Here is a 15,826-nt window from a genome sequence, read left to right as displayed (position 1 = left end):
TGTTTTTTATATTTGGGTCTTTGATTAGTTTGAATTATTTTTGAAGTATGAGGTATGTGTCCTTTAATGTGTCTTTTATTTTTTAATATTTTTTAGTTGTAGATGAACATAATACCTTTATTTTATTTATTTATATGAGGTACTGAGGACCAAACCCAGTGCCTCACACATGCTAGGTGAGCACTTTACCACTGAGCCACAACCCCAGCCCCTTCAATGTGTCTTTTTAAATTCTTGTTGCTTTTTGTTGTTGTTCTACATACAGTCATTATTCCAGTGCCATTTATCGAACAAACTATCACTTTTCCATTTTTATAAAACTTCAGTTGATTACATGCCTGTGGATCTATTTCTGGCATTTGTTTCTGGTATCTCTATTCTGTTCCATTGATCTCTGTACCACTTTCCACAAATACCAACCTGTCTTGGTTATCACAGCTTTAGAGTGTCTTAAAATCAGGTAGGGTGAATTTTTCAATTTTGCGCTTTTTTAAGACTAGTTTTAACTATTCTTATCTCTTTGCTTTCCATATATATTTTAGGATCATCTTTTTTATATTTTAAAAACAATTTTCTGGGATTTTGACTCAAATTCCATTGGACTTATAGATCAAATCATAATAATGTTAAATGTTCAAATCCACGAACATTGTATTTCCATTTATTTAGATCTTTGTTGACTTTTCATCTGTTTTATAGTTTCCAGCATACAGATCCTACATGTTTAAATTTAAGTACTTGACTTTTATGTCTGAGTGTAATATTTTTTAAAAATCTCAAATCTATTTTTTATTGTTGATTTTTAAAGATATGAATGGTTTTTGCATGTTGACGTTGAATGCTTCAAACTTGCTAAACATATGCTTTTGAAAAAGGCACCTATCTGTTCTTATTTTTTGACTGACTAGTTAAGTATCTATTTCAAAGCATTTTGAAAAAGGTGTTTGAAGAATAAGTCTATACATGTTAGCATGTTGCAGACATTTCACAGAAGACCCATAAATGTTTCCTATATAAAAGAAAAGATTCTCAGTCAACTTGAAATAAAGAAAGTAGAAATTTAAACCAGGCTGAGATACCATGCTTCATCTCTCAGATTGGTAATATTGAAATTGTCATTAACAGTGTGCCTGCCAAATAGTGGTGAGAGAGATCTATCTCCCTAATATGAGCTCAGGTGGAAGAAATTTGGCAATATCTAAAAAAATTACACAATTGCTTTGACCCAGCAATTACATTTTTGGGAAATTTGTTCTACAGGCTCTAACAAAGGTACAAATAACATATCACAAGATTATTAATTATAATGTTTACAATAGGAGAATTAAATTTCATGTACCAATAAAAAGTGGCAATATTATGTTACATCTGCACAATGTAGACTTAAAAATAAATTTTATCAAAATCTTTGCATTATTGGCAGATGGAATTTAAGAGAATAGAATGATTAGTTACGTGCAGCCAATAATCCTCTACTTAGATCTACATATCCCAATCAGAATTAATTCCAAATCTGGCATTAAATTTGAGCACAGAAGTGAAAGAACTATGAAACCAGCCCTTTAATAACTGATTAACAAAGTGTTACAACAAAGTTTTCAAAATGATGAAAGCATGCTGATTCAATATTTTATTAACTGCAACTTAACTCTAGTGATGAAATTTTGTACTATTAATAAAATTTCAATGTTAATTTCACCTCTATCTCGTTTTTTCAAATTTTAGTTTTTTGTATATTTATAGTTTATATAGCAGATTAATACAGAAGTGCAGACGTGTGATTTATGATTTAGTACACACCTGCTGTTGGTACATGCTTTGCTTTCCTTATTGATGAAATTTATGATATCCTTTGGAGACTACTACTTTAGTTGCGAGCTCTCACTTGTATGGAAGGCCCTGGCCAAATTCTGTGTGAAGAGGACTTTTAAAGGGGAAGAAGAAAAAAGAGAGAATGTAGTTACATTGACTTCAGAACACAAGAGTACATAGTGTTACAACCTTAAGTCCCTTAAGGTAGAATTCTAGAATCTCTAGGAGACAGGAAACAAAGAAGTTAAGAATTCTTCTTTCTCTAAGGCTCTAGAGAAAGGTCCTTGAGAGAGAAAAGGATCACTTTTACCTGGCAAGAATCAGAAATAGCTTCAGGGGATGCAGGAAGCTCATGTGAGCTGCCAATCACTGATTGAGTAAGTAGACTCCAGATTCTTCCACCAGATCACCTGAGAAATCAGTCGCTGGGGCAGGCACCAGGAATCTGCCTTTTCAAAAAGACCAAAATTACTCTGATGAAGTCACCTGTCCCAAAGAACAGCAATGGTAACCCTAACCTTGGCTTGAAGGATGTAGAACATTATGCTTGGGGCTACTGTGTGGATTGCTGTGGATTTTGATTCATTTAAGAACAGTAAAAGTCTAAGGCAGGAGATGGAAACTAACTTTATTTATACCCTCTATATCTAAACCACATTTAACTGCCCCTAATGTGGTGCTATAGACTAGTATATAGGAACTAGCACACTTTTTCTGTAAAGAGCCAGATAATAAATATTTTAGTCTTGGGGTCTAAATGGTCTCTGATAAACTATTTAACACTGTCATCGAAGTGCAAAAGCAGCCATAGACACTTTATTACCAAATGAGTGAAGCTAGGTTCCAATAAAACTTTGTTTGCCAAAGCAGGCCTGGTTTACTGAAAATTGCTATTCACAGTATATGTTACCTTATTGCTCAGCAACTTTAAAGCGCATATTACATTTGTCTGGTTGGTCTTGCTTAAAATACTCATTCTTGTTTATAGCTTAGCTGCTCAACTGGGGAGACTAGTCCCAGTGATGGAGAAGTTTCTAGCCAAGTGCAGAAAATATTTCTAGATGAAAAGCTGCATGAATATCAAGGTAGTGTCCTAAGCAGTTAGCAGATATTTCGCTTCCCCATCGTTGCAGCAAGGTTGTTATATTGGGGGAAGACATGTTATTTCAAGGGAGGAAGATCTTGTTGAAAACTTGTAGCCAGCAACAGATGGAGCTCTTGGTCCTACTCCCATCTTAAATAAAGGGTCTCTTTATAGCCCTCCCATCCAACCAACACCTATCTCTCATGATCTATTGTCATCTCTCCCCACTTGTTCACCAGACATCAGAATTTTTTCTTTCTTTTTTTTTTTTTGTTTTTTGTTTTTTGTTTTGAATACCAGGGATTGAACTCAGAGGGACTCGATCACTGAGCCACATCCCTAGCCCTATTTTGTATTTTATTAGAGACAGGGTCTCACTGAGTTGCTTCGCGCCTGGCTAAATTGCTGAGGCTGGCTTTGAACTTGAGATCCTCCTGCCTCAGCCTCCCAAGCCTCTGGGATTACACCTCACCCAGCAGACACCAGAATTTTTTGCAGACTCCACTGGGGCAGTAGTAAAGGAATGCCCCATCACCAACCAAAAAAGAAACATTATATTTGCAATAGAGGGCAAAAGACTGGCATTTTTGAAGCAGCACTTCCACATTTGGAAAGGCATCAAGCAAAGAGAATGGAATGAAGATAAGGTACTTGATCTTCTTCCTTCAGTAAATCCCAAATGATAAATCTAAAGGTTGTCCACACAGGCTCATGCCTATTTCATCTCTGGCTGCCATGGGGCATCTGTTTCTGCATATAAAGGGAATGCTTCACACTTTGTATTCTATGTTTTTCCTATTCATAGAAAATGGGAATCCTAGAAATGACCCCTGTGATTTCCACCCAATGTCAATGAAGGAGGGCTCATTTCTTTGCTTGTCAGATACTAGGAACACAGCATTGACCCGAAAGTAACTGCGCAGGAAAGCACAAGACCCTGCAATCCTATTCCTTCCCTGAATTTTCCTTCTTTCCCCTGGATGGAAGTTCTGAATGACTAAAAGTGAAAGGAGGTGCCTAGGTAGGACTGTTCATGACCGTGGCTGCTAGATTTTGAAAGTTCCTGTTGGCGGCAGGTGGGATCTTAGGATAAATCCAGATTGTCTGACTGGTTTCCTGATCTTTGACAGGTTCTGCCTCCAACAGCCTTGGGGATGAAGGCTGCTGGCATCTTGTCCCTGATTGGCTGTCTGGTCACAGTCACAGACTCCAAAATCTACACTCGCTGCAAACTGGCTAAAGTATTCGCGCGGGCCGGCCTGGACAATTACCAGGGCTTTAGCCTGGGAAACTGTGAGATTTCTTCATCCTTCTTCTCTTTCTATCCTTGACCTCTCTTCTGAGATGTTGCAGGTGCCATCCTCACTCCCTTCTGTTTACACCCAGGGTTTTTATGCTCTGCCCCTCCTGGAGGTGACAGCTAGGTCATCACAGATTCTTTGCTTGCTCTCCCGGCCTCCTCTCCTCCCTCCCCTCCCTGTTCCTGGAGGCCTGTATTTATAATGTCAGCAAGGGAAGGGGAAAATAATGCCGCCCCTGTTGGCACGGTGTGAGGAGGACCTGGGTTTGGGGATATGTTGGGCTCAGCCACTGACTGGGTGTGTAGCTTCAAGTGCAGTATCCCTGCACCCCCTGTGCCATTCATGTGACCCTCACATATACCCCCTGCCCTGCCTGTCCCCCAAGGTCTACTAGGAGGAGGTGATTAGATGCCGTTGCGTTCCCCTGATTGGCCTGTCTGGACATGTCTCCCCCCAGGGATCTGCATGGCGTACTATGAGAGCCGCTACAACACCACAGCTCAGACTGGCCTGGATGACGGCAGCATCGACTATGGCATTTTTCAGATAAATAGTTTCACGTGGTGCAGAGATGCAAAGCTGCAGGAGAAGAACCACTGTCATGTTGCCTGCTCAGGTACAGTTTTGGTTTTCCAAAAATATCCTCCTAGACAAAGGCAGGAAAGCTGATGGTAGAACAGCCACCCATTCTCCACTTTAACTAAAAATCTGGAGTTCAGATTTGCCAAGAGATCTGTTCTAGGCTGGTAAATTATTCACTAGTCCCCCAAGGTGTCACTTAAGACCCTGTGACCTACTGGTCCTAAGATGACTTATTCTTTCTAAGATACTTTTTTAAATAAGCCCTGCACAAAATCTGGGGAATGGACAGACTACAGTTCTGCCATTTCCTATATAAAGACATCTTATATTTTGGGTACGAAAGAGAAAGGTCTTTGCCAGCTCCTTTCATGAACAATTCTCCCAAAGAAGGCAGTTTGAGCTTCTTTGTGTGGAAGGAAACAAATGAACGCTCTCTACATTTTTTAAACAACGGAACTTAAACCAGAACTCACTTCTGACTCTTCCGCCTCAGTCCATCAGGAAACCTGTGTGTACAGCATTGAAGATGTTAAGATGCTTTGGGCACGAGTCCTGCTTTACAAAAGCTTTAGGCAATGAGAAAAGAGAATATGTGCTTACACGGGGGTTAAAGAAATGACTGTAAACAGGTGTGGATTGATTGCTGTAGGCTTCACGGGAAAGTGATATTGAGAAAATCATGGAAGGTTCTGGAGACAAAATGTTATTTGATCTGGAACTGGAAGAAAGACAAGAGTTGGGTGTTCAGAGTTAGAAAAGAGTCCTTTTAGGCAAAGGGAAAAACCAAATGAAAAGAGCAACATGTGGGAAGGGCTGGGGTATGGTCTGGAGTTGTGCGACATTCTCCTCAACTGGAATAAAGGGAATGTAGAAGAGGATTCCAGGAAGAATGGTTGGAAATGCTACCTGATCGATCATGTAGGGCACTGAAAGCCGGGCTGAGGAGCTTGTACTGACTTCTTCCGGCAATAGGAAGCAGTAGAGATTAGACAAGGAAGCCCTGCCTAAGAGAGATTCATCTGCCTACAAGGGCATAAGATAGATTAAAGAAGAAGCCATGCTACAGGGACACTGCTACATCGATGTTCATAGCAGCACAATTCACAATAGCAAGACTGTGGAACCAACCTAGATGCCCTTCAATAGACGAATGGATAAAAAAAAATGTGGCATTTATACACAATGGAGTATTACTCTGCATTAAAAAATGACAAAATCATAGAATTTGCAGGGAAATGGATGGCATTAGAGCAGATTATGCTAAGTGAAGCTAGCCAATCCCTAAAAAACAAATGCCAAATGTCTTCTTTGATATAAGGAGAGTAACTAAGATCACAGTAGGGACGAAGAGCAGGAGAAGAAGATTAACATTTAACAGGGATGAGAGGTGGGAGGGAAAGGGAGAGAGAAGGGAAATTGCATGGAAATGGAAGGAGACCCTCAGGGTTATACAGTGGAGGGGGTAGAGAGAGAGGAGGGGAGGGGAGGGGAGAGGTGGGGCGGGGGGAGGGTGGAGGATGGGAAAGGCAGCGGAGCACAACAGACACTAGTATGGCAATATGTAAATCAATGGATGTGTAACTGATGTGATTCTGCAACCTGTGTATGGGGTGAAGGTGGGAGTTCATAACCCACTTGAATCAAAGTGTGGAATATGATATGTCAAGAAATTTGTAATGTTTTGAACAACCAACAATAAAAAATTAAAAAAAAAAAAAAAGAAGAAGCCAGCGAAATGGCACTGCAATTGGAAGATGGTCATGGCTGGGAGGGTGGAAAGGAAGGGCCAAATATAAGAGCCACTGAAGAGGCAGAAAGTTCAGAGGATGATGTTCTTGCTTACTCTCTCACTACAATGGGAGCCCCATGGGGGCAAGGAGTTGTGTCTATTTCATTCACTGTTACATCCTCACGGCCTACAATGGTGGTTGGCCATTATAGGTGCTCAATAAATATTTATGTGAATAAAGAATGCGGAACAATGGTAAAGTCAGAGAGTCATAAAATATTCTATGCAAATTCTTTGGGAACGGGAAATTAATTGTATTTTAATTTCTCTTTGCCAAATATAAGATCATTAGTTCATGTGTTTGAATGTATGAATGATTGAACAATACATTAATTTATCTAGGAAATTGTTCCTACTCCTACATTAATACAGAATGCTCATGACCTCCTGAGGCAGATCATAAGAGTATTGATCAAGCCTTAATTAGAATATTTGTTTTGGGAGCCAAAATCTATCTCCTCGTCACTTTCTTCCTTTAAATCTCAGTTTTTCCTTCTGGATTTAGTCAAAACAAATTTGCTCCTTTTTATGCATGGAAACTTTATGAAGCATCTGCAAAGGCTGGGATCTCCAGTTTCTAGTCTGCTGAACAAAAGGTGTCTTCCTATGGGTGACTTTTCATCCCTTCTCTGTTGGGTCAATCTCATTAGCATAGAAATTGCCAGCAGGCACTTGCAAATTAAAAATGGTGACTAGACAAGTGGGATTTCATTTTATTTGTCACATGTTTACCACCTCCAACTCTGCTAATTCCTGTGGTGGATTCATTTGGACAGGTAGTTCAGTGATTTCATTTTCTTTCAGCCTAAAGATTTTCCTTTAGCTATTTGGTTGTCATTACTGGTAAGTTCTCTTTCAGCTTTTGCTGCCTGAAAATGTCTCTATTTTAGTTTCATTCTCGAAGGTCTTTTTTAAATATGTATAAATTAATATGTATAAATTCTATGCTGATAGGCTTTATTTTCCGCTCAAGTTGTCACAGATGTCCCATTGTTCTTGGCTTGCCTGGTTAACGACAGGGAATCAGTTTTGTTTTGTTTTGTTTTTTGGTACTGGGCATTGACCCAGGGGTGCTTAACCACTGAGCCACATCCCCAGCCTTTTTTATTTTGTTTTGTTTTGAGACAGCCCAGCTGATTTTTATTTTGATAAGCCCTTAAACTTCACTAGAGAAATCCTAGAGTAGTCTTCACAGTATGGATAGTTAGGTCCTACTACCAAAAACATGGCTCTCGGAGTGTGTCTTTTTTGCGTGCTCTAAGGGTTCAGGAAGGTCTCCTCCCTCTAGCTCCTCAGAAATCAAACGTCCCCCAGTCCTATGTGAGAGCTCTGTCAATTGTCCAGCTCCCGGCCTTGGGCTCTGCCTAGGCTCATGGAGCCTTACCCCCACATACCCCAGTGAGCCTTCCGCCAAAGGCTCAGTGGTACCCCTGCCAGGTTTCCCATGCTCTTCTTCGGAGTAGCTTTGTAAAGATCTTCTTCTCCACAAATCTCAGCCACCATGGCCTCTGACCTCTGTTTCCACCTAGTTTGCCCTCCCCTGCCTGGGTCTACCTCCTGGGTCTCCTCAGAGCAGCAAGTCCTGGAAAACCCAAGAGTCACCTCATTTGTTTTCTCTCTCTCAAGGACCATGGCTCTGCACTGTCAGTTGTTCAATATCTAAAAATATTCTTTTCATAGATTTTTTTTCCCAGTTTTCTAGCTGTGTCCACAGGGGAGGAAGATCAGTTACTCCATCATGGACATGGTTGACTTTACACGCAGTTTACTAATTTATCATTGGTTCAGGGTAATTCCAAATGAAGGAAGCTTGGAGAAAATGTTTATCTGCAAGATGATCTTTGCTAGATGGTCTTCTTTATTACCTATCATCTGCAAGGTGGTCTTTGGTTCTAGGGAATTAAAGTGTTGGATCGTTGAGAACAAGTTAGCATTAGGGTAAGTTTATAAGAAATGGCAGCATCAATGTATGGATAGTATATAAGCACCTCATGCCCATTTCTGAAATTATATATCTTCCCTTTCTAAATTGTATTCCTAAAATTCCTATTACCTTCTTTAAACTGCTTAGCCAGATATTTAAAAGCTGTGTTTGCTATGGTTTGAATGTGTTTCCCAAATGTTCACATAATTCATATATGAGTGGTCTTTGGAGATGGAGCCTTTGGGAGATAATTAAAATTAGAAGAGGTCATGAGGACAGGGTACCCATAATGGCATTAACATCTTCATAAGAAGAGACAAAGGGATCCTAGCTGACATGCTGGCTCTGTCTCACCATGTAATGCCCTCCTCCTTGTTATAATACAATAGGAAGACCCCCACATGATGCTGCGCAGATACCAGCACCTTTTTCTTGGATTTCCCAGCCTCCAGAACCATGAGACAAATAAACTTCTATTCTTTATAATTACTTGGTCTCAGGTGTTTGGTTATAGTCACAGAAGACAAAGCCAATATTCATATGTATAAATTAAACACGTACACATACATATGTACACACACATAAATATATGTACACACAGTTTACAAAATTCCTGGCCTAATGGCAATCTTTATTTTCTCCAAACAGCCACAGGCCTTGTTAAAATAAGAGGTATTTAGAAAAAAGAAGGAGATTACTGACTCATCTATCTAATCTAATCCACTTACCTTAATCTTATTTCTTATCAGTATGGTGTAAGAGTTGGCCTTTGTGACTTTTGAAAGGAGAAAGAGCTGTAAATCATGGGCAGCGTAACTATATTTTGGTTGGGAGGTAAGACGATGCTGGGAAGAGACAGATTTTGAAATAGAACTAAGTTAACTGAAAAAAAATAGATTGTTGCTGTTTTCTGTTGTTAGATGTGGGAGAATAAACCGTTCTCTCTAATACTGCTTAGCTTTCCAGCAGAACCCTTTCTTTATTCATCTTTGTCTAGGCAGAATTGTCTATTTAAAGTAAATTGAGCAGAAACAATTACTGGCATGAATCCTTATAAAAACCTGCTGTCTGAGCTCATTTCTGCCCCTCTGCTGCCTCTCTGTGGCAATTTCGTTGCGTTTTAACATCTCAGCACTGTGTTGGGTTCATTTCCTTCCTGGTTTCCATCTTCTTAATACACTTTCCTAAGAAAATTCAGTCAAACCTGAGTAGCATTTTTAAACCATCTCATTTGCATAATGAAATGCTATAACAAAGTTGGACACTGAAAAAAAAAAAAAAACCTTCACACTGTGGTGTTCTCCTGGGTCTGCATCCCCGCAGCCACTCATGAATCCTTACAGGGCGTCTCCAGCCAAGCAAACTGCCTTGCCCCAAGTCCAAACCCTGGGATGTGCTCCAGTCCTGGAATATCAGAATACAATCTGCTGCTTCTTCACTGACTATAATCCGTGTCCTTTCCACTCCTTGAGATCTCACTGATCCTCCTTTTCCTAGGACTTACGCCCAACCATTTCTAAACACAAGCTACAGTATCTCGGCACCTATCAGGTGCTAATGCATGCAAAATACAGTGCTTCTAAGTAATCTGAATTGTATCCCATGCCAAACAAAATTGAATCTGCTTATAGGTAAATAAAAATGTTTATAATATTATTAACTTCCTTAACTTATAGTATCCTATATGCAGGAACCCTTGTTTAACTAAACCAGTATGCCCAAGGAAAAAAATCCCACTTTTAACTAAGTTCACAGAATAATTTGGTATTGCAGTGCTCTAGTGAAATGAAAAAAAATTTTAGGCTGGTGTTATTTTTCTTTGAGGTTTTTCTTTTGGGGAGGACAATAAGAATAAGGCATTTCTATTGTAAAAATCTTTTAGAAAATACACAGCAAAGATTTAAGAGGATTAATGATCTCATAAGAGCTAATCTTTAAAATACTGTAAATTTATGACTATCTTTTTTTTCCTAAACCAGTGCTTTCCACTATCATTTTCTGTAATGATGGCAGTATTCTCCATCTGCACTATCCAATATGAGTCACTAGCTATGAGTGGCTATAAAGCAAGTAAAATGTGTAGAAACAGCAACTGAGGAAATAGCATTTTAATTGTACTTAAGGTTAATTAAATTTACTATGTATTACTTTAAAATTTACTTCCAGATTTATTGAGGAATAATTGACATTACATATTTCTATATATTTAATGTATACAGTGTGATAGTTTGGTGTATGTGTATATTGTGAAATGGTTACTAAAATCAATTAACATATGCATCACCGCCCATAGTTACCCTGTGTGTGTGTGTGTGTGTGTGATAATATTTAAGATCTACTCGCCACTTCAAGTATACAGTACATGCAGTATTATTTTTTTTTAAGAAAGAGAGAGAGAGAGAGAATTTTTTTAATATTTATTTTTTAGTTCTTGGCAGACATAACATCTTTGTTTCTATATGTGGTGCTGAGGATCGAACCCGGGCCGCACGCATGCCAGGCAAGCGCGCTACCGCTTGAGCCACATCTCCAGCCCTACATGCAGTATTATTAACCACAGTCCTCACCGCTGCATATTAGATCCCCAGAGCTGATTCACCTTATAATTTACAGTTGGTAACTTTGAACCATCAATGCATTCCCCCCAATCCTAGCCCCTGGCAACCTCTGTTCTATTCTTTGCTTCTATAAGTTCAACTTTTTGGATTACACTTACAAGTGAGGTCACCAGTATTTTTCTTTCTGTGTCTCACTTCTTTCACGTAGTGTAATGTCCTCCAGATTCATTCATGTTGTCATATATGTCAGAATTTCCTTCTTTTCATGGCTGCATAAGATTCCAGTATATACCCTATTTTCTTTATCCTTTTATCTGTTAATGGAAATAAGTTAAATTTAAACAGTCAGATGTGGTTGTGGCTAACATATTAGGTAGTGTAACTCTCAACAAATATTATTACAGTACTGGATATTTAATGTTACCTTGGGAACATTTCCCCTCTATTAGGAACCATCCTGTGAACACATGATTTTGATCATTCCTTATTTCATTATATGAAGTAATTTTTATTAATTTCAACTACCTTAGTATGAGGTAATTAGATGTTTCCATCCGAACTTTTATAAATAAAATGACAGCAAACCACTTGGGAAACAAATCTTAGAGTCCCCATTTTCTTAGGATTGATTCAAGAAAAGACATTAGTAGGTTAAAGGATAGGACCTCTTTGAGGCTCTTTACTGTGCTACTCTGTTGCTTTTTCTGAAGAGCTGGACCCATCATCTTCTCACCAGCAAGGACTCTGGAGTGCCTTTCTCATTGTGCCCTTGTCAACATTAATCATTATCTAGTTCTCTTTAAAAAAAAAAACTTTGCTTAATTGATAAATTAAAATGATATCGAGTTGGATTTTGGATTTTTCTGTTCTTGATGGGCAGAAATGGTGGTCCTAACGATGGTCCCACTGTAAGGAAAGACATATTGCCCCAGCTGCATTTGTGTGATGAGCAGACAGTCCACCTACTACCTTCTTTGGGGTCTGCTTTAGCTGCAGAGGGCTCCCTCAACTAAGGTGAGAGCGCACACTGGGACTGAGGGAGGCAGAGGGATCGACACAGACTTTTGGGTCCCACATGAGCAACTCAGATGGGCAATATTCACGCCAGGGCTCCTGGCCAGGTGCCCTTTAGCTTCACTGATTTCCTACCACAAGTGGACCTATCCCCCTGCCTGGCCCTGCTTCCTCTTTTTTTTTTAACAGGTGTGAATATCTAATAAATATTTTGCACCCCCATCCCAGCCTCTGCCCCTGGAGAATCCAGCTTCCGACAGATGTGATGAGGAACTTTTTACATCTATTTGACTTTTTCTGTCATATTTGTGTTGAGGATTTTGAGACCCTTTCCAGGCAAGGAGGAATGATACTGAATTCAATGCATACATGTCTGTTGAAAGATTTGTTTGATTTGAAGCAATGGAAAAAGCAATAAAGATTGGAGCATTTGGTTTAAAACTTCAGCTTTCCTGCATGTTGGAGACACCTTGAAAAAAAATCTAAATGGCAATAGATAAAAGTTTAATTTTTAACTATAAAGAGTTCTTAGATGTCAGACTAACTTGAATAGAGAAAAATGTGATACTGTCCCCTCTTACTTGTGTGTTTCATTAAGATGCAAAAACCATTCTCTTGTTTTGTTGTCTCTAAAGCATTTCCCCAAAATCCTTCTGAAGTTTTAGGCAACCCAAGATGGGTATGGTCTTGTGTTGGAGGTGGGAGGTTGTGTATTTCATCGGTGAAGAAGCAGAACATTAACATGGCTCTGTAGCTGAAGCCATAGCTCTTCCAACCCTCTAGTTCCAAAAACAATGAGGAACATGAAGAAAACCTGATGTAAAGTCCCCCTCCAAAAAATTGTCTCAGCTGACTCTTATATCTCCTCTTTTTGCAGCCTTAATCACTGATGACCTCACAGATGCAATTATCTGTGCCAAGAAAATTGCTAAAGAGACTCAAGGGATGGACTATTGGTAAGAGCCTTTCCCTAGGAAATTTGGGCTTCCCTGGAAAAACCTGTAGTATGTCTGTTCATCATGACTGTGGTGGGCTTTGCTAACCGGCCTCTGCAGCATGGTCCGACACTGTTAAGTGACTCTTCTCCATCAGTGTGTGGCTGGGTGTTCAGAGAACACAGTAGCAGGGACGAGCGCGGGAAGGAGAGATCCATTGAGCCAGGGAAGCTTGCATTTTTACTTGAAGATGTCCCAAATAGTGGAGAAGGAGATAATTTCTAATGTGAACCAGGAAGGCTCACCCGGTCAACACAGCCGAGGAGAGGGAGCTTGATTTTTCTCTAGATTTGGATAAGATTTTGGAGGGCTAAAGTAACATTTTACAGGAATTGAGTATGAGCATCAATGAGACAACAGCTCTTGCATGTCTCTTACATGATAACTCAGCAGAAAATTTCTTCCCAAGGGTTAAACATGAGCCATGTGCTCAGGTAGGGCTCGCTGTCATCACTGAGGAATGTTTCCAGTGAACATTGCTCATCAGGCCACCCACTTGGGGAGTCCAAGTTTCTCTATGGAGTTTTAGTATAAGAATACTTGGGTTGTCACATTTCTTTCTGTTGTTCCTGCTCCCCCCCCCCTCCTTAGGCAAGGCTGGAAGAAACACTGTGAGGGCAGAGAACTATCTGAGTGGAAAAAAGGATGTGAGGTTTCCTGAACCAGAACCGGACCAGGATGCGTCGCACAGACTCCCCGGATTTGTAATGAATGTCAAACTTCTCCCGTCATCTTGTCTCTTTTCCTCCCCAAATTCCTTCTCAAAGTTGGAGAGGGAAAACTAAGCTCATTTTAAGAAAAATAAATATTTCCATTTAAATGTCTTCACTTCACCTTGACTTGGTTTCAATGATGTTGTAAGAGCACAACGTTGAGACTTGAAGAATCACTTGTGGAATGTTCCAGTCCTAGAAGGAATAAGATTTCCCCTTTCCACATAAGCAGGCCTGGTTCCTAAGGCTCTGAAATGGCTGTTCATTCAAAAATGAGACTTTGGAACCAAGGAAAGCACTCGGTGAGCAACTTTAAGAGGCCTGTGGGCTACAGTTTGCCAAGCTGTATTCCATACAGCCATTCCTTCCTAGTCCTGGATACACAGTACATCCCAGCTCAACGCTGCCAGAGAGAGTATTTCTGCTTCCTCAGGGAAGTCCTGATGGAAACTCTAATGGGACCAAACAGATGAAATAGCGCTGTTAACCCAGCATCCAGAGACTTCCCCATGTGATCCCAGCATCCATTTCAATTACACTGTCAAGTTCAAAAACCACTTAGGCATTCCCATGACAAAATTATTTTCAGCCTTAAACCTGAAGGTTTTTATTAGTTAGGCCAGGAATCTGCTGTCTGATTACATCTAGCAGTGGGCTGAGCATCTCAGACCCCAAAGAGATATTCTCAAGATGTCTTTTGCTATACTCATGGATGACTCCTTCCAATGGTCTACATGGTAAGGTGGCTCTGCTCCCGGGTTTTCTCTTGTCCAGTTTTCTCTGTCCATATGTCTCTGGCCTAGGGCAGAGTTGCTTGAAGCTAGCTTATTCTAAATTGAGGTGAAAATAGTAGGCTCACATTGAATGGAATCAGACCTAGAGAATATACTAAATTGAGGTTTGTTAGAGAAATGGCTACACCAACAAATAAGCTTATCACTTAGAAGTCCCCACTGATCAGAGATGGAGACCGTGATAGCACCAAAATGACCTTTCCACACACGCTTGTTGACAACTGCCCAGGTTTTACTGTGGGTTCACTTCATGCCCACTGGCTTTCCTTGCATGCATAGACTTTAAAAAATCTTAACTGACACTTGTCAAAAAATAAACAAATAGTACATTAAAATCATATAATCCTCCAGCAATTTAACAGGCATTATGAACCATGGGGGAAAGCTTTTGAAGCTCATATAAGAATTGAAAAATAATTCTATAAGATGACTAGGAAAAAAATTTGAAAAATATAGAATCCATTAAGCTACACTAAGTCAATAATCTGTGCTTGCAGAAGCCCATAAATATGCATTTTTCACTATTATTGTCCAGTCATCCATCTGTCTCGCGGTCCCCATTCTTAGCCAAACCTCCTGCTTCATTAAAACTGATGGCACCAAGTTAATGAGTGGGGTTGGCAGGGGCCTGGCGCCGGCCATTCAAAGACTAGGGGAAAGATTAAAAACAACAACAACAACAAAAAAAAAAAAAAAAAAAAAACCCAGAAGCCCAACTCCAAAAAATTCAAGATAATGGGAAGTTGGCTGACCCTACAATTTGACTGATCCATCTTTGAGCAAAATTCATAAAATTTCTAAGCAGGCAACCCTACTATTTGCTTTCCCAAATGTTTTATTTATTCAGTACATCTATAAATAGTAAGAATGAAAAATGCATTTTCCTGGATAATTTTCCACAATTAATGTCCTCAGAAATTCAAGAGGGAAAGATCACTTCTATCTCTGGGTTATCATTATTTAACAAAAGTGCATTAAAATGATGAGCCACATCTATTTGCCTCATTGTAGTTTACAAGACATTTGGAAATAGATTTTTTATTTTCTCCTCACAACTACTTCATCAGCTGGTTACCAAATTTGTTAATCGGACAGTTGAGTGTTTGGGTGCAGACAGCTGGATATTTGGGTGCAGGGAGCAACTTATTTTGGTGTGTCCTTTCTTTGGGGACTCAGCTGCCTGAATCTTGGAACCCTCCTCCTGCAGCATCTTTGTCCCTCCATATCCCAACTTGTTCTTTCTCATTCCTTAACACTCTC

General features: G+C 39.7%; 1 protein-coding gene across 1 annotated transcript; it reads left to right on the top strand.

Annotated features, from left to right (window-relative positions):
- Positions 1-2,230: 2,230 nt before the first annotated feature.
- Positions 2,231-13,720, top strand: LOC114087021 (lysozyme-like protein 1). Its single transcript, XM_027928428.2, has 6 exons — positions 2,231-2,268; positions 3,251-3,267; positions 4,043-4,189; positions 4,655-4,813; positions 12,942-13,020; positions 13,651-13,720. The coding sequence occupies exons 3-6, from the start codon at positions 4,051-4,053 to the stop codon at positions 13,718-13,720; spliced, it is 447 nt and encodes a 148-aa protein (XP_027784229.2). The 5' UTR covers positions 2,231-2,268; positions 3,251-3,267; positions 4,043-4,050.
- Positions 13,721-15,826: the final 2,106 nt, after the last annotated feature.

This window comes from Marmota flaviventris, chromosome 12, assembly GCF_047511675.1.
Source record: "Marmota flaviventris isolate mMarFla1 chromosome 12, mMarFla1.hap1, whole genome shotgun sequence".
Classification (NCBI taxonomy): Eukaryota; Metazoa; Chordata; class Mammalia; order Rodentia; family Sciuridae; genus Marmota; species Marmota flaviventris.
Note: the sequence above shows the minus strand (reverse complement) of the source record. Positions and strands in the feature narration are given on the sequence as shown.

Coding starts and splice junctions, on each gene's coding strand:
- LOC114087021 (XM_027928428.2), top strand. CDS start 4,051: ATGAAGGCTGCTGGCATCTTGTCCCTGATTGGCTGTCTGGTCACAGTC. Junction 4,814..12,941: donor CTGTCATGTTGCCTGCTCAG/GTACAGTTTTGG, acceptor CTCTTTTTGCAG/CCTTAATCACTGATGACCTC. Junction 13,021..13,650: donor ACTCAAGGGATGGACTATTG/GTAAGAGCCTTT, acceptor CCCCCTCCTTAG/GCAAGGCTGGAAGAAACACT.